The sequence below is a fragment of the Cebus imitator genome, unplaced genomic scaffold (assembly GCF_001604975.1).
Source record: "Cebus imitator isolate Cc_AM_T3 unplaced genomic scaffold, Cebus_imitator-1.0 Scaffold106, whole genome shotgun sequence".
Lineage (NCBI taxonomy): Eukaryota > Metazoa > Chordata > Mammalia > Primates > Cebidae > Cebus > Cebus imitator.
The window spans coordinates 3,626,629-3,651,443 of NW_016107421.1; the positions used below are offsets into that span (position 1 = coordinate 3,626,629).

General features: G+C 51.0%; 1 protein-coding gene across 2 annotated transcripts; it reads left to right on the forward strand.

Annotated features, from left to right (window-relative positions):
- Window positions 1–208: 208 nt before the first annotated feature.
- ACKR3 (atypical chemokine receptor 3) lies at window positions 209–14,525 on the forward strand. 2 transcript variants are annotated; one of them, XM_017537740.2, is made up of 2 exons: window positions 209–284; window positions 12,618–14,525. In XM_017537740.2, exon 2 carries the CDS (start codon window positions 12,643–12,645, stop codon window positions 13,729–13,731), a length of 1,089 nt encoding a protein of 362 aa, XP_017393229.1. In that variant the 5' UTR covers window positions 209–284; window positions 12,618–12,642; the 3' UTR covers window positions 13,732–14,525. The 2 variants fall into 2 exon arrangements, with proteins under 2 accessions (XP_017393229.1, XP_017393227.1); XM_017537738.2 differs by lacking the exon at window positions 209–284 and adding an exon at window positions 2,485–2,667.
- Window positions 14,526–24,815: the final 10,290 nt, after the last annotated feature.

Here is a 24,815-nt window from a genome sequence, read left to right on the forward strand (position 1 = left end):
TAAAAAGCCCTGCTTGCTTACCCTCTCGTTTTCCCCCAGGACTGTTTTCTGGGACAGGGTGGAGGCCCAAGGAGACTGCAAAGTTCAGGCCGCAAGCACCCAGCCCCCACTCCAGGCTGTGAGCCTGACCAGGGTTCCCGACCCACCCCTATCCCCCGCCGGCGCTGGGTCCGCCCCTCCCCGTGGAAGCCTCGTGCCGCCCAGCCCGGAGGAACTAGGGGACGTCGGAGGGCGAGGGCGGTGACCCCGGGGCCAGAATCCTCGCAGGCGCGAGTGCGGAACAGGTCTGGGCGCGGGGCCGTGTGTGGGTGCGGGGCTGGGTGCGGGCAGTGGGTGAGTGCGGGACCCGCCTGGGTGCGGGCCGGGGGTGGACGCGGGCCCTGGGCCATGTGTGGGTGCGGGCTGGGTGCGGACCGTATGTGGGCGCAGGGCCGTGGGTGGGTGCGGGGCCGTGTGTGGGTACGGGGCGTGTGTGGGTGCGGGGCGTGTGTGGGTGCGGGGCGTGTGTGGGTGCGGGGCTGGGTGTGGGTCGTGGGTGAGTGCGGGACCCGCCTGGGTGCGGGCCGGGGGTGGAGGCGGGCCCTGGGCCGTGTGTGGGTGCGGGCTGGGTGCGGGCCGTATGTGGGTGCGGGGATGGGTGTGCGGCTGGGCGCGGGGCCGTGTGTGGGTGCGGGGCTGTGGGTGGGCGCGGGGCCGGGCCTGGCTGGGCAGGCGCAGGCTGCTGCAAGGCGGCCTCGTGGATTCTGTCCCCGGACGCACGAAGTGGATTCTACTTAAAAAAAAAAAAACAAAAAAACAAAAACAACTGCGTTGCGTTTTCCTTCCCTCCACGTTAGCAACTGCATCCTGTCCGAGGCCCCCGTTCATACGGCCTTTCTTCCAGCGAGCGCACACTCAGCTCAGAGCGTTTCTGAGTTTCCAGCGTGCGCGCAAGCGGGGCGCGTTCCCTGAAGGACAGGCCCCGAGTCACAGCCGCAGCCGCAGGGGGCGGAAACAGAGCTGCAGTGCTCAGGGGATCCCCGTAGATTTCCAGCAGGCTCAGACACAGGGTCCCCCACACGAAGAAAACAGGTCAAAAAAAGCCAGGACACGTGTGCTGTGGAGGGTCGAGGTCCCGCCTGGGTCTTGGGTGTGGGTAGACGCAGCCGCTCGCAATTTTCCTTTCCAGCATCTCTGGGGAGCCTGGAGATGTGCTTGGTGCCGAGGTGACACAGAGAGTGATTGCGCCGCCCTACAGAGGCAGTGGCGGGACGCTGCGCTGGGGCTGGGAAGGGCCGGGCCCAGGGCTACCCCTCCGCAGGCCCCGGGAGAGCAGGTGTGCGCTTCGCCTCCCGCCGGGCAGCAGTTCAGGAGAAAAAATGTGCGGCTTTTATCTAAACAAAATATTTCTTTTGTAAAGGGCTTTCTCCACAAAGACTCTCTAGCCACGTCAGGCTTTGACCTCCCAGTCCCCCAGATTCAGCCTTGGGACTCAGCGGCTGCTGTTATTTTTAGTGGAAGTATAAAAAGAATCTCAAAAAGTTTTAGCTCTGGAGAAAGCGTGAATGCAGCTGGCGCATTCACATAGGCCACTTGAGCCGCTCGTAAGGAACTCCAGGAGATCAGAAAGCAATACAAAAGCCAGAGCGTTGCATGTGAGGACGGGTTGGCGGGTGGCCTTTGGGTCCCTGCCTTATGGGTGATTTTCGTAAATGGCGCATTAGAGATGAGTATCGCCTAGATCACATTTTTAGGTTGAATTCCCCCATGGAGGGCCCCATGGAGGGAACTTTAGCAATACACTTCCAAATAAGAATGTACATTTCAACAGTTGTAGTAAAATGTTTGCCAGACTCATCTCAGAAAAAGATGTCAGCGAAAGGCATTTATTATCTTCCTAATGTGTGTCTGGCACGGGGCAGACACTGTAGAATACTATCTTGATTACAGCCTCAAGGATTTTGTAGCTAAAGTCCTTTACAAATAAAAGTATTCAAGTATAATCTATTATAAAGACTCTTTCCCCCACTTTGGGGATATACGGTGTGATCGATTCGTTGATCATACCCAAACTGTTACTTCTGTTTTGGAGGAATTAACACAGAAATCCCAGGCTTAGTAAATCAACACTGAAGTTCAGAAGTTCAGAGTAGTTTGTCTTGGGAACAAAGTCCTCCCTAGAACGAAGAGGCATTTAGAGGAATTCCTGGTGTTAATGGGATTATTCAAGATATACCTGAGACCAGATAAATATTTGATGATTTTGCAAAGCACTAGGGTTTCTTTGCAGTTCTTCTTGGGCTGACGTTTTCCCCCATGGGGTTTGGACTTTGTGACTTCATCAGATTTTGCAAATGAAGGAAGGCTGGGGTTTCCCAAGAGTGCGCTTGTGCAGGAAACAACAGACTAGTGAGGTTTACAAGAGGTGTGTGTGCGTGTGTGTGTGTGTGTGCGTGTGTGCGTGCGCGCACGCCTGCCTGTGGGATGGGGGTGGCACGGAGAGAGATGTGGGTTGCAAAGCTGCCATCTAGAGGCCAGAGGCGCCTTCCTGCAGTGTATATAACGCAAGTCTGCAGCCCGCAGAACTCACAGTCTTTGCAAACTGCTCAGCGCTAAGGGAGCCAGCGCACAGCGCAGGCAGGAAGGCAAGCGAGCCCAGCCAGCCCAGCCAGCCCAGCCAGCCCCGAGGTAAGGAAGCGGCGCTAGGGCAGCAGCCTTGGGAAGAAGGCATGGCTTCTGCTCTTAAGCCAAGTGGTCTTTTTCAAAGGGCTTTTTAAAAATCGCGTAGATGGGTGCTTTTGAGTCTGTGGGTCTGATTTCTGAAAACCCAGACACGTAGCTCCATTGCAAAGTGCTTCTGTTAATTCGGAGGGCTTCCCCTTTCGCTTCAGAAAGCAAGGGGCAGTATTCTTAAGTCACTTGCAGAAGGAAATTTCCGTGTGTGTTAGGAATCTGGTGTTTATTTGCTGTGTGGCTATTTAAGCTCCAGTAAGCAGGGGAACTTCGCAAGAACAGAGTATCCATTCTGCCTCCCCAATTTGGCACGGGGATTAGCTTGGCACCACAGTTTACCTGTTTTGCTTCCAGTATATTAGTTTGGAAACAGATGAATTTGGCAGTAAATACGTAATTCCAGAACGATGAACACTTTATTAAGAGGCATCCTTAAATGAAGCAGAAAACTGCTGAGAATCATTGTGAGTCCAAGATACATTTGAATTCAGTACTTTGGGGGATTTACCAGAGCCTGTAAGTCCGGAAGCTACAAACATGAATGTTAAATATGGCCCGGTCTCTCCTCTGTTCACAGCATGCATGGTGATCTAATTTGAGTATTCTCTTAGAAGGTGTTAAGTCCAACTTCAATTGGGGGAAAGAAAAGCACACACGCAAGTCTACTGTTTTGCAATTTAAATATACTCTTCAGGTAAAATGTGGATTTTGTTCCATTTTGTTGGGATGTGCAAAGGCTGAAGGAGTGACTGAGAGTTAGAACTTCGGAGTGAGGTCAGGGATGGATGCTTAGCCAGGACTTGTAACTTCCAGAGAGAATGAGAAGTTGTAAAAGTCAGACTGGCTGTCTCTCTTTCTCTCTTCCTCTTTCTTTCTTTCTTTCCTTTTGCTCACAACAAGATTACTTAGTTTTTCAAAAGTGGGAGAGAGCCTCCTTAAATGGTTTACAGCCCTTTGAAGATATTTGGTACAGTGACATCCCCTGAAACTTCGGTCTGAAAAGTCTCAATGTGGAAACTTTTCCCTTTTCTTTTTAAAGGCAGATGCTGCCTTTGTGTCACTTTATTTATTCCAGGAAAATTGTGGACGTCAGAGAGGCACGCCTAGCAAAGAAAGTGGAGGCTGCTGATTTCTGTGTTTTAACTTTCCATAGATTTTAAATGGATAAACTGCCTGTCTTTCTTTCATCAGAATATGAGCTTTCCCCAGATGGAAAGCCTTTTTCTAAAGCAAAGTTGCACATGGGAGCTCTAGCTTGAAAACAATTTGCTCTTTTTTCTCCAGTCTCTGCCATAAACACTTGAATGTGCACACAACTGCAGAGCTTAATGCCACAACCTCCAGGAGATTGGGGGGAGGGGGAGAGCTGCCCAGGATGGGGGTGGAAAAGCAAAGGAAAATGGAGAATTGGCTGTGGTTTGCTGCCCATCAGCTTTTTGTTTTTTTTTTAACTTTTAGGGGGCATGTGCTGCAGTTGTAGTTTTAAAAAAGCTCCATAAAGTGTCACCAAGGCAGCATGCTTGTGCGACACAGAGGCTGGACTCTGGGGTGTGTTTCCCCCGTATTAACAGCAAGTTGTTGAGGAGTTGAGAAGGTATTATGATTTCTAATCAGGCCCAGAACAGGCCAAGGATAGGCTTTCTGAATGAAAAAACAAAAAACAAAAAACCCCAAACAAAAAACCCTACTTAGTCAGGAACAGTGGCTTTTTGTGTGATCATTTTAGGGAGAGAGCTCCTGTTTTCAAGTTGACCTGAAGGATATTGGTTGAAGTTACTCAAACCTGAGGCTGAAGGGCAGTCACTTTATAAACCTTAAGAACAACTGCGGGGAAAGAAAAAGACCTCAAAGGTTTCAGACCTTTGGATTTTTTTCAGTGATTTTGTAGAACATGAATGGAATTTGGGGCCAGGAGGCATCTGCACCTTTAAACCAGGCAACCAAGGAACTTGGTTTTACTCTTAGGAGCGAGAACAGTACTCAGATGCCTTCAGTTGGATTGCACGTGTGTGGGTATAAGTTAGAAAGAAACTAAAGATTGTGTGATGTCAAGTGTTATTAAAGTCCAGGAAAGAACAGACATAGCCCTAGGACACATATTTTCTATTAAAAGGAAAGCAAGCAAGCCAGAAATAGACAGATCATGACAGAAAGGGGTGGAGGGGGTGTCCCTGATTTTGAATACTTGATGGTTTCCTGCAGGGAATAGTTGATGCTTTTATCTACTAATTTGGATTAAAAAAATTATTGCTTTGGTATTAAAGTGATCAGGGAAATGCATAATTTTATGGTGATAATTTTAAAGAGCCACAAGTAGTTTTGGAAGCAGACTGTGTTTTGCTCCAGGCAATGAAAGAGTGGAGGGGGGGCTGAGACTATCTCAGGTGGCCTTGAACCACTGCTGGCAAAGGGGCAGATAACGAGGCCAGGGCAGCGTGGGGAACTTTGCGTTGTGAAGGCTGGGTCAGCCAGATAACAAGCATCTTCTGCTTTTCCTACTATGGCAGATATGTGGCTGTCCTCCCTCAATTGTATATGCAGAGCCTAAGGTTACAGAGTCCTCCTGGGAACCCCATTGTGTCTGGCTGAGGGCGGGGGTAAGGAGGCTCTCCTAGCCTGGCTGACCTCCCACTGCCTTGTCCTCATCCTAAGCCGGGTGGGAATCAGGGCTCTGATTACACTGGGCCAGGCCAGACGGCAGCCTTTGTTATTTGGGAATCTCTGGACCTGCTCTTGTGGGTTCAGCTTTGCTTCCCTGTCGGGCAGCTGAGCACAATAGACCAGTTCAGGTTTCTGGACGTGGGATTTATTTGATCCACCAAATCCTTAAAGTGGAAGAGGATGTCCCATGTGTTCGTGTGAAGTATGTCTAAGGACCCTGAGAAGAGGCGGCCTGTATCTGAATCAGGGTATAGAGTCTTCTGCAGTTATTATTTTTTGAGTTCTCAAGTAATTCAAAGCAGGTATGTACTTCCATGAAATACGATCACTCATGGTCACTGGTGAATGTGTAGTTGAGACTGTTTTCCATTTGCTGGCAGCAAAGGGGACAGACAGCCCCCCATTCTGCTATTAGCCCTAGCAGAGAGTCAGAGAGAGTCAGCCTGGGCTGAAGCTTCCCTGGCCTTCTCCCCTAGGTTGCTTGTTTGGCTTCCCCGTAGATTCAATGTAGCATTGGTTAAAAACACACAGACACACAGACACACACACACACACACACACACTTAATGATGTGCAGTTGCCTAATGGTTCTTCAGGGGTTGTGTGGATTCTCCTGATCTAAATTGAATGCTCAGCGTAAGCGGGGGCTGGCCTGGTGGAAGAGGTGGTGTCTGCTCAAAGAGACTAGAGCGTGAGCTTTCGCACCATGATTCCCACTGGAGATTCTCTGGAGATGTTGGAAGGGGGAGAGAACTCTATTCTTAGCCATAAACCCGTGATAATCCAATCTCTTCAGCTTGCCTGGCCCCAGTTTCCAGGTGTGCAAACAGTGAGAGCCACTGTCCCAGTTCTTGTCTGGGACAATACTGAGTTTCTTCATGAAATTCCCTTATGGGACACAGGTCTCATACGGCAGAAAGCCAGTGAAGGAGGCAGAGGTCCTACAGGGCGCAGAGGTCCAGAGGGCCCCTCGTTTTGGAGCTGGCACCCAGGCCTGGCCTGAGTTACCTTATCTGTACCACTGTAGAGGATGACGTGCGTGCTGCAGCCTGGACTGCTCCCCACTGCAAAGTCTGTGGGGTTCCTATCACCTCCATTCTCAAAGCCTCTTCTGCCCCAGAGCCTGGCCTTGCTCTAGACCTTCCAGACTCCTGCATGGACAAGCCCACACCACACTTTCTTGCCCACCCTTCAAGGCCCAATCTTACCTCCATCTGCCCTTTGTGGAGAGTCCTTGCCTCAGCCAGGCTGGGTAACTCCATCCACGGCTGCCTTCCTGGAACATCCTTGATTGCCCCTACCTCCTTGAAGGCTCCCATAACCCCCCAGAGTGGAAATCCCTCATCTTCCTGCCAAAGGGGCAGGCGCCACCGTGCTCAAGTCTTGGATGTGATGGGCCTGGGTGCTTCCCAATTAGCTGGAGGGGTCTCGGGGGTTGAGGGGAGATGTTTCTGGATTGTCATCCTCACGCTCCCCAGAGCAGTGCCCCCTCGAACAAAAGGCTCTCCGCCAACACCAGCTCGGTGGCGATTTCAGAAAAATCTCTCCTGGATGCCTGTGTCCGCTGCTGGCCACAGTTGCTGGTCTCAGAGGGGCATGATTAACTGCTGGTTCACTGAGCACCTACTATGTGCTGTAGCTGGATAGCTGTATAGCTGTATCTATACAAAGTTACAGAAGACTTGGTGGGGGGTATGGAGCTTGGCAGGAAGAGGCAGAGGGGGAAGAAACCTGAACAACTCGATGGTACAAAAGATATCCCATAGTAGAGATGTGCAGTGTTGGGCCAGGAGAATGTGGGAGCGTCAGAAGGGCAGAGGACATCGGTTGGGAAGAGTCTGTGGTTGGAGACTGCAAACATGCGGAAGGCAGTTTGGGGAACACTGGCGGGGTGCCTGAACACATGGCGTTCGCTGGAAGGAACTAACCAGCGTGAGGACGTGCTGATTGCATACTCAGCCACCATCCACGGAGGCTGTAAACCTGAGTACCTCTAATTCTGGCTTCACCCCCAGCTTGTAGAGTGAGCCCAGGCAGACCGTTTGGATGCAGCTAAATACCCCTGGCTGCTTGCTGCAACACAGTCGTTGTCAAGGATACTTGGTTGATGAATAAAACATCTCAGAAAAGTGAGGTACATCTCCTGGAAAAGTCCTGCAATTGACAAGAGGAGCCCTAGTACCATCTCGGCTGTGAGTGACACGGAGTCCCTTTGCAGGCCACAGGCTAGCAAGGATGGAGGGCTAGACAGATGCTTGCCCACTGCCAGCCACAGAAGAGCTCTCTTTCCGTCACTGCACCATGCAACAAGGCCACTGCAAAGGGGACCCCTGTGTGAAGGAATACATGAGATAAAACAGAGCAAGCGCTGGGATAAAGGGAATGAAAACGGACGTTCACGGCTTTTCCTTCTCCCTTGGGTCTCCGTGGTCCAGGAAATGGAACAGGAACCTTGATTGTTCTGTGGACCGTTCCTCCCTCTATTAAAATTTACATAGTTCTTGATGTCAAATTTCAAATCACACAGAAGTTTACAGAGTCAAAACTACAAGCCTCCTTTCGTTCCCTCCTCCTTCCCTCCCGGCCCCGAGTTTTATACTTACCGCAGGTCTTTTTCTGTGCCTTTGTGCACATGTATTTACATACAGAAATACACAAATGTAATTTTTGTGTTTCCTTCTGCACAGCTGGGATTGTGCGGTGTGTGTGTGTCTGCACGTTGTCTTTCACTGAACGGCATGTTATAACTCTCCCTGTGGATGAAGGGAGGCCCCCCCTCACAGCTGTATTATATTCCAGACAGGAGAGACACGAGGCTTTACGGAGTCATGCCTCTATTGAGAGGCATTTACGTCATCTCCACTGTTTGCTAGTAAATAAATACTGCTTTAAGAAACATCGATTTGTATCATCATCATCGAACCGGAAAGAAACATCTTCTGTTCTGTGCCCCCGCCTCCTTTCTTCCACCACCTGGAATCTTTTATGCAGAAACCTTAAAACCTAAGTCAGAAGTGAGTCTCATTCCCCTGCCCGCCCTGATGTGGGCATTGAGGCCATAGACACGCAGGCAATGGGCAGGTTCGATTCACACCCAGACATGCTTCTTAGACCCTGGCCTCAAGCTGGAATGGAATTGCTGGTTGATTCCAGCAGAGGGTGACTGGTCTCAGTGGAATGAGGATGTCTCCTTCAGGCCCTGTGGTTATCTGCGTCCCAGCTTCCCAGCATAAACAGACCTGGGCACAAGCTGAGAGGCATTAAGAATGTAGACAAGGACCCAAGGGCTGGCCCATCGAGATTTGTGCGGAATGCAGTCAGCTCTTTCTGTATGGGATGAGGTAATCCCCTGCTTTTGCTTGAGGGGAGCTGTGATTCCTGTGCAGGGCCCTCCGGGGGTTCATTAGAGGCCTCCCTCCCACTCTGCACTTTCAGATTTGCAGAGAGCTTTGTCACCAGGCCTTTGGGAACCAGGGGCCCGGGGTACACATTTCATAGTTTGCCCTACAAAGCTTTTGTTCCTATCAGGCATTCTGAGAGAGTCACTTGTTAAGATCTAAGCAGGTAATTTAGGAAGATTCTTTGCTCCAATGGCGGACACATACCAGCAGTGAATGGTGCTCCGTGAATGTGGGCCCTGCCCACCCTAGATGTCCTGCATGCAGGCTGGGGTGGCCGGAGCCTTTGTCAAAGACCGCATTCCATGTTACGTGGCAGTTCCCTGTTTTGAATAAGGGGATTGTCGTTGTCACATAATAATCTGTTTTCTGGAAATAGCCCTTGTTTGTTTCTGAAACCTAATGCATGAAACATGCCGAAATGACAAAAGGCTGAGCTATTGTATGACATTTTTTTTTGTTGTTGTTATCTTCAGCTTCCATTTAAATTTGCAGAGGACCTGATGACTGCACTGTCTGCTTAGACTTTCTCATCTCTGTACTTTCCTTCCTTTCTCTGGCCCGTGGAGCCTTTTGTGGTGGGAAGGGAGAGGCCGTCCAGGCCCCTAGAGGAAAGCAGGTGATCAGGGCGTGGGCCTCCAGTTTCTTTTCCTGGCTGGTCTCCATGTGGGGTGCTGTTCTTTGGGCGGACTGGTGGTTAATGATTGAGGATCAGTCGTCAGAGACTGATGATCGGGGAGCGGTGATTGGTGGGGCAGTGAGGAGCTCCAGCCTCTGCTTTCTCATTCAGACCTTGGGTAGCAACAGCCATGCCCTTGTTGGAAGTTTCCCACTGTACCACCCGGGAGGGGAGAGGTGAGGACAGAGGCAAGGACAGCCGAGCAGGGAAGTGCCTGTCTCAGAAATAGTTTCTGACACGGAGGACCAATGGTCCCTAAGTCAAATTTTCTTCTCCCAAGAGGGCAGAGGTAGAAACGTAAGGGCTGGATGGGGGTCCCTGAGCCCTTCTCTACCTCTCGGCCCCACTCTGGGCTCTGAGAATACCAAAGGCTGGTAGCTCAAGGTGGGTGAGTGTCTGTTTTGTGCTAAGAGTGGAGGAGGACCTGGAAGGAAGGACACACTTGAGGTGTGAGAACCAGGTGTCTTCTCACTGAGCGACCCGGCGTCCTGCAGGGGCCTGTCTGTCCCGAGCAGTGGCCATGTGCCTGGCCATCCGGCCCCTGCCATGTCTCCGAGCCACAGGAATGTCTCCAAGGCCGGGGAGAGAGGTGGGTGGGTTTGGGATCCAAGTTCAGGCAAACAAAGACTGAGGGTCATTTCTTTCTGTGCGGCTCTTGTGAATGGCCCAAACCCCAGGATTTATGGCAGTTTCTGCTGAGGCTGGTGGCTGTGCCAGCGGGGACAGAGCGGGGAGCCCACGCCAGGCACCAGCTGAGCTGCGCTCTGGACCCAGCTGCTGTCCCTGCTGCTGTCCAGCTGTGAGACCATCCTCCATTCAAGCTCCTCTGCTCCCCCAGGACTCCAATGAGATCACAGGGTGAAAATGGTTTATGAACCAAGCGACGATGCAAATGAGTTTCATTTTAAGGAAATGGGAAAAAGGAACAAGGGTCATTGCAGTAGAGCCATGCGGGAGAGCGAAGGTGAAATTCTTGTCTCCTGGAATCACAGGGTGGAGAGTGGAGCGTCGGCTCTGGGTCATTTGGTGGCCAAGGGAAGGTGGCAACAGTAGTAGCTTCAAGGCACAGCCTGGGGCTGGCTGTCCACCCTGGGGGCAGTCTGGCAGGTCAGGGTGTCCTCGGCTGCCTGCTGGGGCTAAGTCCTTTTGGAGTTCTAGAGCTGCGTCTTAGGACAGGTGTGCTGAGCCTCCTGCTTTGGGTTTCTGTCCTGACCTTGACCTTGCTCACCTCCACGGGCATGCCCCCATGCTTGGGCATCAGGGTTTGTGATAAGTCGATGGTCACAGGGCTTGATTCCTCCTAGCGGGTGACTCTGAGGATGGCCAGGCCTCCCGCTGCATGAGCAGTGCAGTTCCCTCCACAAAGGGCTTTCAGAGTGGGCAGGTGATGTGGCTGTCATGGGAGGCCCAGCTCTCTCTGTTGGCCGTGGAGGACACTGAGCCAGGTTGGGTCACCAGGAGGGGACCCCACGGTCATTTACATCTTGCAGAGGGAAATGCCCAGAAGCCTGCAGCAGCCCCCGCTCTGCAGGGTCCAAGCGAGGTCCTCTGCCTCAAGGGTTGAGGCCACCAAGCCGAGGCAGTGAAATCTCTCACTTTTCAGGGATTCTGTCATGTTGTCCCAAAGGAGAAACCCATCAAACAGCCCAGGCTCTGTGTGGGCTTGTGAGTCTCCCTCCACTGGAGATATTTATTACTTAGCCAGTAAGAGCCACTTTTCAAGGGGCACAAAGTTAAACAAGGTTCTGCTTTTTGCAGAAGGGAAAAACCGCTCCCCTTAGGCGGGAGAGTCCCCAGGGTTCTTTCTTCCTGGCTAGGGAGGGAGAAGGGGGTGACGTTTTATTGAGCATCTGTTAGGGCCAAGCTCTGAATTAGGCCCTTTCTTCTCACCTTCTGTGAGACAGGTGCTGTTGTCCTGGGGAGGCAGACACAGACAGATTAACTCTGAAGTTAAACGCTAATTAATAGAGGAGCCAGAGTTCCAACCCAGGAATGTCTGATCTTGGAGCGGGTGGCTTCTCAGCTGTGGCTTCGCATGCCAACAATGTCACTGTCCACAGTGCACCCTTGGGCTGATGTTTACACTTTACCTGCCCCCCCACAATCGTGCAGTGGGGTTTGGGCAGGGCTAATTGTTGACCCAGGACCATGGCCTGGAGGGATTTCAGGGCCTTCCTAGGGATGGACGGACAGTAGACAGCCTGTCAGTCTATCTGGAGAAATCGCTGCCTGATGGCCGTGGTGCCCTGTGGCTGAATTCTGGCTGGGAGTTAAATGGTGATGGAGCGTTGGCCTCACCTCAGGTCAGCAGGGAAATGGTTGGGAAAATCGTCAGCCCTCCTGAAACACAGCAGGTGCTGATCTTTGTGCTTTGGGTCTCTGCACACTTTGCTCTTGAAGCAGTTGAACAAATAAAGGAATGGAAAAATAGGTGCTGACCCAGAGTTTGAGACAGCTGGTTGGCTGCCCTTCATTGAAAACTACCACACGGCCAGCTCAGAGTCTTCAGGTTTGGGGCGCAGATAAGCTGCGGGGCACCCTGCCCAGGCTCACTGTGTTTGCAGAGGCTTTATGACTGCACGCTGGGGCCGCCTGACACCCAGGTTGGCACGTGAATTTAGCAGAAAGGTAAAAAGTGCTGAGTCACATTTTAAATGCGAATTTGGAGGAGGATTCGAAATGCTTTCATTAAGACACCAAAGCAGGACACTTGTAACGCAGCAGTGCCAGGAGTGGACAACCCTGCCATTCTTTGGGGACTTAGATAAAACAGCTCCACTGTCCCCTGCTGAAAGTGAGCGGGCCATCATCTCCATGGCCGGGGCTCAGCCACCTGACGTTTCTTTGGCCCCGTACTGTGTTGATTTCACACCCTGGGCACGGCCAGGCTGACGGTGTCTTGAGAACACAGCCATAAAAAAATGAAGAAAGCAAACACAGTTTCTGTCTTGGAGTCTGCTCGGATTTAGACTCGGGGTATGTTTTATTTTGTTCTGGAAGTCCTATTCTGGATGTTTTATTTTCTCCCTTCTTTGCAAAGACATTACAGAACTAAACCGAAACAGCTGAGCCTGTCAGGGTCCTGGAGAAGCATTTTGCCTGAAACTTGAGTTTTTCCTAATGAAGTGACTTTTCTCTTCCATCTTTTTCCTTTGCTTTTCTCGTAGGTCATTCGACCGCTCCCTCAGCACGATGGATCTGCATGTCTTCGACTACTCGGAGCCGGGGAACTTCTCGGACATCAGCTGGCCGTGCAACAGCAGCGACTGCATCGTGGTGGACACGGTGATGTGCCCCAACATGCCCAACAAAAGCGTCCTCCTCTACACACTCTCCTTCATCTACATCTTCATCTTCGTCATCGGCATGATTGCCAACTCCGTGGTGGTCTGGGTGAACATCCAGGCCAAGACCACAGGCTACGACACACACTGCTACATCTTGAACCTGGCCATCGCCGACCTGTGGGTCGTCCTCACCATCCCGGTCTGGGTGGTCAGCCTCGTGCAGCACAACCAGTGGCCCATGGGCGAGCTCACGTGCAAGGTCACGCACCTCATCTTCTCCATCAACCTCTTTGGCAGCATCTTCTTCCTCACGTGCATGAGCGTGGACCGCTACCTCTCCATCACCTACTTCACCAACACCTCCAGCAGTAGGAAGAAGATGGTGCGCCGGGTCGTGTGTGTCCTGGTGTGGCTGCTGGCCTTCTGCGTGTCCCTGCCCGACACCTACTACCTGAAGACCATCACATCTGCGTCCAACAATGAGACCTATTGCCGGTCCTTCTACCCCGAGCACAGCATCAAGGAGTGGCTGATCGGCATGGAGCTGGTCTCCGTCGTCTTGGGCTTCGCAATTCCCTTCTCCATCATCGCTGTCTTCTACTTCCTGCTGGCCAGAGCCATCTCAGCGTCCGGCGACCAGGAGAAGCACAGTAGCCGGAAGATCATCTTCTCCTACGTGGTGGTCTTCCTCGTCTGCTGGCTGCCCTACCACGTCGCGGTGCTGCTGGATATCTTCTCCATCCTGCACTACATCCCCTTCACCTGCCGGCTGGAGTACGCCCTCTTCACGGCCCTGCACGTCACGCAGTGCCTGTCCCTGGTGCACTGCTGCGTCAACCCTGTCCTCTACAGCTTCATCAATCGTAACTACAGGTACGAGCTGATGAAGGCCTTCATCTTCAAGTACTCAGCCAAAACGGGGCTCACCAAGCTCATTGATGCCTCCAGAGTCTCCGAAACAGAGTACTCTGCCTTGGAGCAGAGCACCAAGTGAGCCGCCCTGCAGAGGTGCTGGGACTGGTGTGCTTGCTTTTGAACAGGCCCTGTGGTTTTCTAGAGCAAAGCAAAGTAGCTTCGGGTCTTGATGCGTGAGTGGCGTGCAGAGGCGGGCACGCATCCCCGTGCATCCGTTCTCTCTTTCTTTTGTCAACGGGGCTGTTGTTTGGCTGTGCGTGCCGACAGTTTGCAACAGGCAGAGCTGCGTCGTGGGCAGTGCTGTGCATGGGAGCCAGCTGAGGACAGGCTTGCCTGGACTTCTGTAAGATAGGACTTTCTGTGTTTCCTGCATCGTTTTTATATGCTGATGTGTATTTAAATGGTAAAACTTTATTTTCTCACTCTTGGTGTACCTTATAAATGTATTTGAAAGTTAAATATATTTTAAATATTGTTTGGGAGGCATAGCGCTGACGTATATTTGGATTGTTGTAGTTTAAGGTTAGTTTGACTTCAGTTTGGACTAAGGATGACACTAATTGTTAGCTGTTTTGAAATTTTATATATATAAGTATATATAAATATATAAATATATGCCAGTCTTGGCTGAAATGTTTTATTTACCATAGTTTTATATGTGTGTGGTGTTTTGTACCGGCACGGGATATGGAAAGAAAACTGCTCTGTTGTGCAGTTTGTGACATTAATAGTATTGTAAAGTTACATTTTAGAAAAAACACAGAAAACTGTCCTGGGCTGCAAATCGGTGCACACAATGAACAATCGCATTTCAAAAATTTCAATTTGTAAGTTATTTTTTTAAATAAAGATTTTTTGTTTCCTAAAAATGCATCCAGTCTCAGGTGTAAAGGTGTGTCTGGGCATTTGGGTAGCATGTGTGGTAATACATAGACACATGCAGCACACACAGGCCAATCGAATGAACATGTTTAGGAAAAGAGTGCTGCCGTGAAGCACGAGCCACCAGGCGGACTTGTTCGAAATGATATAAAAAGAAAAACCTTTGCGCATACTGTGTGGGTTTCATTTTTTAATTTTCAGACAATAACAAGTTTGGTGGCGGGGGGATGATTGCTAGGGTGAGCTAGATGGTCATGGAGAGAAGGCTGGCACAGAGAAGGTGCCACTTGCTGTCCAGGCAGGAGAGTTTCGGGGTGTGGGACTGGTGTCCTCATCGGAACCACCTGTGTGCTCTGTGCCTGTGGCATGGCCCCTTGCCTCTCCTCTGCTAAGGTAAACACCTCCAGGGGCGATATTTCCTATTCAGAGTTTTCATTTAAACTGTACCAATCAGCCACCCTCTTGAGGGCACACACTGAGCGAATCCCCAGCATGTGCCTGCCCTTACTAGTGGCTGGAAAGAAAGGGTGCTCTCAGAAAGGCTAGTTCCTGCTGTGCCCTCCCTTAACTCGACCTGGAGCCACAGCCACGGTGGAGACCGGAGATGCCAACAGGCAAGACAGTTGGGCAGAGGCTCAGAGAGGGGCTGGGCTCCCAGCACGGCCCTCACCACCTCCACCTCTGCCAAGACCTCTCTGCATAGAGAGCTGTTTGCCAACACAAAGGCAGACCCAAGCCAGAAGCTTGTCCCACCTGTGAGTTTGGGGCCTGCTACCAGGTAGGAAGCACCTGTGCATGTCTACACCCCACAGACCCACAGTGGGCAGCCCTGCAGTCCCCAGTGGCCCACAGACCGGGGGCTCCTATTTCCTGCAAAGGGCTTCACAGCCTGGAGTTTTGAAATGAGGGCTGTAACTTACCGGAAATATGTCCTTGATACACTGTACATCCTCAGGTGCACATACACCTGGTCTTACTTCAGCGGGATTCTGGTCAGATAATAGGAACGTAGATTGTGGGATAACAGCATACAAATAGGCAAAGATACCAAGAAGAAGGGAAAAGAAGAGAGGGTAGGATGGAAACATAACATCGGGAAAGTTCTTGACCCAAATATGTGTTCCTTGACAATAAAAATGGATTGCATGTGTGCTGTGAGCCTTCTAGGGGTTCAGGTTCAGACAGAAATACACTTTTCCAGTAATGAATTCAAAGTGAGTGGGGGGTGAGGGGCATACACTGCAGTCCACATGCTCCGCCTTGCAATAGATGGGACACTAAAAAGGCATTCAACTGAATTGCTATTGTGAGGCCCCATTGCAGTCCATCTAGCGGTCTTCCCCATGCCCTTCCCTAGACTCTCAGTAGGTTCCCAGGGGCTGACAGTGCTGCGGTGGGTGGGGGTCTTTCAGGCTGTCTGTCCACACGGATGTCTGAGGGGTCCACTGCCTGTCGGTTCTACTGCAGGGCTCCTCTGCCACCCCGGTTCATTCGGCTCTTGCTGCTGTTTTTGCCTCGCTGGACCATGAGACTGGCCCTGGACCTTTTCTGTTTTTCTGCTCCTCTTCAGCCTGGGGGCTGTCCCCGCTGCCTCCTTCCATCCTGCAGTGGAGGAGGTAGGGAGGGAGGGTGATGCTGAACCAAACCCGAACTCACCAGGTGGCACCCTTTGCTTTGGGGGGATTTTTCATCTCCCCCAGGGCCCAGGGCACCGTGCCCTGCTGTCCCAGAATGCTCCAGTGACTGTGTTCTCTCTGTTTCTTCTAGAAATCCCCTCTTTGTCCTGCCTAGGGTTGGAAGACTCACTGGCTTATTCCCAGTTATCTGGACTCAGAATCTCTTTCCTTTGATTTCCACTGCAGGGTCCTTCCCTGGAGCCAGGTGGGATAACAGAGGCCGGATCAAGAGGCACAGAGTGTCCTGAGGGGAGGAGAGTTAATATTGAAAAAAAAAATTCAGCCCCACCCTATGACTGTGGTGCAGAGGAGGCAGAGGGAATTGTATGCTTCATGTGGATATGGGGTAGGCCTCAAGGGGAGGAGGCATAAACAGAAGACCCCTGACCATCCTCAAATCCAGGGACCAGAGGGCCTTCAGTTCTCCCGTTGGAGGGTCATTCTTTGGCATCCTTTTCTCTGGACAGATCTTCCAAGACGCCCTCCTCTCGATGTGGTAAGAAAGCTGTTGGTGCCTTGGCCTTGGACCCCAGGAAGGATGTCTGGAGCCCCAGGCACAGGGTGGAACCTCGGAGTTGGGAGAAAAGCAGCTTTGGCTTTCTTGATGGTGCTTCCTGGAGCCTCCTCCCACCCCAGGGAGAGGGGAACATTTTCCTCTCTATTCCTAATACTCTGCTCCTGTTTCATGGTCGAAATGCCCAAGGCATGGCAGGCAGTGGGCAGTGGAAGGCCACCCCCAGCAACCCGGAGGGCAGCCTGTCATCAGTGAGTCAGAGTTAAATGCTGTCCATCTGGTTCAGCGTATGAGCCGCTAACCTCGATTGCACCCCCAGTTCCCAGCACGTGAAGAAGAAAAGTAATGCTGCTGGAAAGTAATGCAGATGGAAAATCCTCTGGGCAAAAAGGAATACAATCTATTTGCTGGCTGATGGCTTTTGGTCCTTCCAAGGGTCTCACAGCAACCTGGGAGGAGACCCCGCTGATATCTGTGATCAGATCTGGCAGGGCAGCAATACGCTTTAAATCCTCTGTAGCTGATACTTCCTGGGGTCTCTCCAGGAGGCAGCAGCTCCAGGGCATGGTCTCCTTTATTAGGAATATGGAAATTCTGCCTTATTGGGCTTCTTGTCCGAGGACATTGGCTATATATACATCATAGTTCTGGCAGACTTCACAGGTAGGCTAAGCACAGGTATCTCAGGCTTCGGGGGAAATGTGGGGAGCTGCGGACCTGCACTGATGGGATGGCTGATGAGGAGCGTTCCCAGAGCTTCCTCCTGGAGGGATGGGCTTTCACCCCTAAGTGCCAGGGATACCTCTGCATGCGTCTGTCATTGAGATCTTAGGCCTTCAGGGCTGCTGGTTTCAGGCGGGCTAAATGCTTTAAAAGCTGGACCCACTCCTATAGAACATTTCAGAACATTTCCCACTTCCTGTTTCTCAGTCTTGGATTTCCCAAGAAAAGCTCCCTGGTGGTTTGCATTTATGCAGGGCCCGCTAAGATCCCACAGTCTCAATATCAGTGACATTTGATATGGAACAATATTAGTCTGAATATCTGAATGAGTTTTGATAGGACATTAAATCACTCATATATGGTTGGGATTTGCCGGGGTTCATTTGTCTGAGGATGGCTGAGGACAGCCTGCCTCTTCCATAAACTCTTCTGGTAGAATAGCAGTTTGCGGACCTCATGCGGTCTCTTATGCGTGCACAGACGTGTGCGCACGCCTGGACTCGCTACCATCTGTGTGACCAACACAGGCTCAAGGACACAGTTTCCATGTGCATGTTTAGGACGATCCTAGTGAGGGCCTGGGTCACAGGGTCGAGATCCCCCTTTTCAAAGTCTCAGGCCTCTGCCAAGTGTATAGCCCAAAGAGCCACCACTGTTTAACTATCCTGGGGAATGTGGGCCAGCTTTTAGCTTTGCTAAACTGTTTCCTTGTTTATGATGTTGGACGATGATAGCACTTGATTCATAGGACAATCGTGGTGATGAAATCACACAGTCTCTGCAAAATGCATGTCACGGTGCCTGGTGCACACATAGCACATGCTCAGAGAACAACAGCCATTCTGGCTGCACTCTCTGGACATCGTTTGCATTTTTCTTGAGAAGAAACAATGCATTTCAGAGAAATGGGGCAAGAGAAGATCTGCCTGTGCGTGGTGGGTGAAAAGATGAGGCACACCTGTCTCAAACTTATTCTAACCGGGGGCAATTTGCACCCCCAGGAGACATTTGCCAATGTCCAGAGACATCTTTAGTTGTCCCAACTTGGGGTGGGGAATGATAGTGTCATCTTGTGAGTCAAGGCCGAGAATGCTACTGAGCAGCCAGTGGTGCACAGGACAGCCCCCAAAGAGAGAATTACTGATACGGCTTGGCTGTGTCCCCTCCCAAATCTTATCTTGAGCTGTAGCTCCCATAATTCCCATGTCCTATGGGAGGAACCCGGTGGGAGATAATTGAATCATGGAGGTAGTTTCCCCCATATTGTTCTTGTGGTATTGAATAAGTCTCACGAAATCTGATGGTTGCATAAGAGGTTTCCCTTTTTGCTTGGCTCTCCCCTCTTGCCTGCTGCCATGTAAGACTTGCCTTTCACCTTCCACCATGATTGTGAGACCTCCCCAGCCATGTGGAGCTGTGAGTTCAATAAATTCTTTTTCTTTGTAAATTACCCAGTCTCGAGTACGTCTTTATCAGCAGTGTGAAAATAGACTAACACAGTTACTGAGTCCCAAATGTCAACTGAGTGGAGGTGGAGAGACCCTGGCCTAGGATAAAGCCAACTGTTCAGACACACGCCTTCTGGATGCCATTTGCTGCCTGAGGAATTCACTGAGGGTACAAAGGGTGCCTGGGGAAAAGCACTGGAGTCCTTAGAGCCACGGCTTCTCCCTTGCCTGCCCCTCAACTCAGCAGAACCCTAACAGGCCAGGGCAGTGCAGACAGTCATGCAATGTGGATTCATGCCAGCATCTCCACGGTGCCCGAATATGTTTCAACTACAGGAATTTGGGGCATTTGCCATTTACATAAAAGATGTACTCCTGAAATAGGAACACACACATTAAACATTAGTAGACATTTTAAGTACTCTTGGGAGGTTTTAAATTTTAATTCAATATTTAAAGTATTTTGCCTAAAAATCTCCAGAAAGAACACAGCAGAAAGAGCTGCGGACAGGTTGCATGAGACCGGGGTGATAGATTCAGTTCTGCTTCTTATTAGCTCCACGATGTTAGAAATATTTCTTCTCAGTTTCCTCACCCTTAAAATTACTTAGCTGCCTTCAATAAAGGATTGTTGCAGAGATGAAAAGATAGCACACGTGTGAATCAATGCAGTTGAGAGGGGAATGGATAAAAGAAAGAGTGAAGTGCATTGAGACTTGCATAGAGCCACACAAATGTCCCTAAACATTTTCTAAGCTTTTTTTGGTTTTGTTATCTGCACGATTCATTTTTATATTGCCCAATGCTTAACCCACATGCTGTCTGGTTATGTCACAGTATTGCATTATAACACGCCTCTAGCCTCATTTTTTAAGGATTTGTCTGAAGTCTACGAGAGGTTCATGTCCACCTGTCTACTGCTGTAGGGCGCGGTGCTCATGGCCTTTGTCTGGGCTTCTGAGATCAACGGCCCTGGGGGCAGGACCCCTGTGAAGGGGGATATGGTTATCTGGATGGTATGGGAAGGGAGATGCACAATTCTGGAGTTTTTCTTATTTTTCAAAAGCTTCATTTTTGTTGGCTTTTCATATGCTTATGCACTCAGACCTTTCCATGTGGGATTCGGAACGGCTGACAATCATGTCACTTCTCCTCATGGGTTGGTAGAAAAAGAAGTGGTGGCTTTATCAGCCATTTGTTACCCCGTAATGCTCAGAAGTGGCAGAATGGAAAAATCTGAATTTCCATAGTTATTTCCGGAACTAAACTGATTAAAATCATTTCCTAGGTAGGTCGGCATCTTCCCTTTAACAATTTTCAGAAGAAAAGGCAAAGAGAAAGTCATTGTGGCGATGGCATTACATCTGCTTGGGTGACTCAGAATGTATGTTGGCACGGCAACATGTCATGGGGCGCGCGGCAAACATGTCTTGTCGGTGGCGGTGGTGCGCCTGAAAGGGCCCCGGGCTTCACCATGCCATGCTGGATTTGCTTCCTTTTAGCTTTTCACATGAAAGTGTTTGAAGCTAATCTTTTCATTCCTTTGCGCGGGGCTCTAATCAATAGGACGAACGCATTAAAGTTTCCCCCACCGTTGCGTTTCTCAGGGCCGTTGTTAAAAGTGTGGATTGTGTTTCGTGCCACACTGTTATGAGAATTTTAATTTCGTGTGGAGCCAGAAGTGTAAATGAAAAATCGTCAGTTGCCCAGCTGAGCACACGATGAATGTCTTTCCCCGCGACGTATCCCACACTTGTTCCTGTTAATTTATTCATCCATTGACACATTCGTTCGTTCACTTACTCACGGACAAGCTTTAGTGCAGGACCACCGTGTGCCCTGCTCTGTGCCTGTTTTAAAAATGTCAGAGGTGGCTGGAGGGTAATCACCTTTTTTTTCCTGTTAAAATGCTCCCAGTCTGGAGGAGGAGAGGGGGAATGAGATGTAGAAGAATTGTTATGGGGCAACATGGTGAGAAGGATTCTGGAAGGATCCTTTAGACTAAGGGAACTGGGGAGGTTTAAAAAGAAGGAGTCCTTCCATCCTGGCCCAAGGATGGCCAGGGCCTTGGAGGGCAGGTCCCGGGGACAAGGGATGGGATGGCAGGCGTCGGTTCCTGGGAAGCCATCGCTTTTGGAGGTAGACACTTTAAGGAAAAGCGGAGGTGTCTAAGAGGTATTCAGAAGTTGACAAACACTGATGTTTTCATCATTGTGCGGTAGGAGCGATCGATGGTGGGAATCAAAGGTCGTCACTGTCACTCCCAGGGAGGACAGAAAAGGAGGCTCAGGGCCAGGAAGTCAGGAAAGCGGACAGAGGCTCTGGGCTCTGCAGGTCAATGGCTGCAGCCTCCTTCTGGCTTTGCTGTGCAGCCTGGGACCTCGTCCTCCTCCCTCTGACAGCCAAACAAGCAGCTTGAAGTTTATGACTATCCGGGAATCCTGCTCAGCCAGAAATGACATCTGTCAGGTGGCTTTCCCTTTTTCCCTGGAGGTTTTAGAAAGCTCTGGTTATTCTTGATCTTTTGACCCTGGGCAGACGCTACACCCTTGCTGCAAGCGGTGCCCGTAGAGTGTGGGATGGGCGGTGGGCGACCCTCTGGAGCACTGTTCATGGCACAAGCCTGGCTTGAGACCCAGACATCAAGAGCAGCGAGCAATTTCCACCCCAACACCAAAGGCGGTACACAGGATTAGTGTAAACAGAACTTGCTGGGAAGCCAAATTTTGAGCCTATCACAGCACTCAGCTCTTCCCTGCTGTAGAACGTACCACTGGACATGTGTTTCCAGAAGGAAGGCGCAACTCCCTGTAAGCCTGAGCTCCTCCTCGTCCCTGCCTGGTGGCAGACACTGCAGGCTGGCAGTGGCCTGTGCTGGTGTCCACAGCAGTTCACAAAGGAGGAGGAGACCACATTTCCACGCTGGGCTCATGGTCTCACCTGGCCAGCCCAGACCCAGTATCTCCATCACATTGTCCTCTCCCTGACACCAAATTTTTTAAGCCAAGGAATTTGGGTCATTTCTACATGAAAACCCAATCTGGGCACTGGCAGAAGTGCCTGGTGCCCATGGCTCTCTATCCCCTGCCCTCTGCCTGGCCCTTCCCCATGTGGCCTGTGCACTGAGCTACTGAAGGCTTGGCCTGCACCCCACAAGCTGTAGCCCTTGGATACTGGGAACCTTCATCATAAAGAGGGCTGGATGTGCCTTGGAGTCCCACTGTCAGTGTCTGGCAGGATTGCTGTGTAAGAGCCCAGCTCCTGTGCCACAAGGCAGGACCAGCTTCAGGGTGCACGTTATGCTCTGAGTCTCCCCTGAGTCACACCTTCCATTGGATTTCTCCCCTCCCCTCTCCTGCCTCACCCACTCTCTGACGGGGGCACTTGTTTCAAAATCCTTGGCTTAGGGCCAAGGGAAGTTCCAGGAGCAGAGAGCTCAGATGGTGCATCAGTCAGCTCAGCTGCTGCAACAAGGCATTGTGGACTGGGTGGCCTGAACACCAGAAATCTCTCAGAGTTCTGGAGTCTGGGAAATCCGAGGTCAAGGTGCCAGCGAGGTAGGTTTCATTCTGAGGCCTCCTGTCCTGACTTTGAGGTGGCCGGAATCTCACTGTGTATGCCCATGGCCTCTTTGTGCAGGGGGAGATAGAATGAGCTCTCTGGTGTCTCTCTTAGGACACGAACCCTGCTGGGTCAGGTTCCTTCAGCTAACCTTCATTACTTCCACATAGGTCCTACTTCAAATATAGCCACTCTGGGGGGTTAGGGCTTCAACATATGAATTTTGGGGGGACACAAGCATAACAAAGAGGAAGTAATGAAGGAAATAGGAGCATTTACTGAGCACTTGCTGTGTGCGTGGCCCCTCACATACAGCCTGAAGTTCAACCCAGAGATGGAAAGAGCCATTGTGTGCCACCACGACCCATCCCAGCCAGGTAGCCAGTGCTGGGGCAAAGGACAAGGCCACTCATTTCAGAGAGCAGGCAAGCAGGGGTGGGGGTGAGGGGTTGGGGGGCACTGGCCTGTGAGTAGCAGAGCTGGTGTCTGAACGCTGCTGGTCAGGGCTAAAGCCTGTGCCCAAGCGTGCCACCTGCTGCCTTCTGCTCAGACGGCGTGAGGACTCTATTCGCTTCCTAAAGCCACCATGACCAAACGCCACAAACTGGGTGGATTATGTCCACCGAGATTCGTGCTCACACTTCTGGAGGCCAGAAGTCCAGGTGTGGCCAGGGTTGGTTTTTCTGAAGGGTCTGTGGGGCGATGGGGTCCTTGCCTCCTCCAGCTTCTGCTGTGGCCCACTAGCCTGGCTTGGAAGATGCCTCACTCCTGTCCCCGCCTCTGTCATCACGTGGCCTCCATCTCTGTCTCATTTCACGCCCCTCTTCTGGTCTAAGAGTGATTGTCATTGGATTTAGTGTCCATCATAATCCCAGGGTGGTCTCATCTCGAGGTCTTTAAGTTAATTACTTCTGCGAAGATGCTTTCCAGAGAAGTCCCCGTCCATAGGTTCAGGGGTCATAGTGTTTTGGGGGACACTAGTCAACCCACTCCAGGGATGTTCCTGTCCACTAACAGGTGGACACATAGGTGTGGGCACTGTCAGCTCTACACACAGATGTGCGCACTGTCAGCCCTACTGTACACAAAGGTGTATGCATTGTTAGCCCTACACACAGGTGTGTGCTTTGTCAGCCCTATACATAGGTGTGCACTGTCAGACCTACACACAGGTGTGTGCAGTGTTAGCTGTACACATAGGCGTGCACTTTATCAGCCCTACACACAGGTGTGTACACTGTCAGCCTTACACAGAGTTGTGCACACTGTCAGTCCTACACGTAGGTGTGTGCACTGTCAGTCTACACACAGGTGTGCACCCTGTCAGTCCTACACACAGGTGTGAGGACTGTCAGCCCTACACACAGGTGTGCATAGTCAGCCTTACACACAGGTGTGTATGCTATCAGCTTTGCACACAGGTGTGCACACTGCCACTCCTACACACAGGTGTGTATGCTGTCAACTCTACACATAGGTGCACACACTGTCACCCCCACGCATAGGCATGTGCGCTGTTAGCCCTACACACAGGCATGCACACAGTCAGCCTGCCTCCTCCCACGCAGGGCCTTGCTTCACATGGGGCCACACATGCTTTCCCTCTTCCTCTCTTTTCCTGTTTCCTCCTTCTGGTTTCTGCGTTTCACGTTAGGGCTTTTCTCAAACAGCTACTGATGTCTGGCAATGGGGTCACATTTTAGGATGAGGTTAGAAGCCGGGCCGGAAGCTCCGTGCTGAGCTGGGCTTGGTGACCTGGGAACTTCGCTGAAGTCTCGACGTGTTCCTCTGTGGTCTGCCTGGATGTTAGTGGCTGAAGGGACTTCTTCTCAGGCTGATCAATTTTTCCAGAGAATAATTGTTTAGTGTTCCTGGAAGTATCACCCGACTTGAGACATTCTGAAAAGGGGCCTGGAAGGGGCATGGAGGAGCCGCACCGTCCAGCGTGTAACCTTCACGTAGTTCCCCTAGTTTTAGGCTTTGCTGTGTGGCCACCATCGCCTGCACCTGGTGTCCCAAAGCCCAGAGCCTCTGGTCTGCTTTCCTCACGGGGTGAACTTAGGTCTTCTGCCCAGGCCAGTGGGGCAAACTTCTGACTGTTTGAAGTGAGCGTGGGATATGGGGTTTTGCATCTTTCCAGGGTCTTTGAGATCATAATGCTTTTAATCTCACCCACTGAGGTGTTGGTAGATGTTTACATCTTGGGTTTCGTGGCGTAAATAGGTTTGTTCCTTATTGATTTCTCCCTCTCTGGCCTTCTGAATTCATTATGGTTTTGGAAGATGATGGAAAGCAAAAATGAGAGGAAAGGGCAAGTACACAATGCACATCTTTGTGTGTGTATTTCTAGTTGTTGATT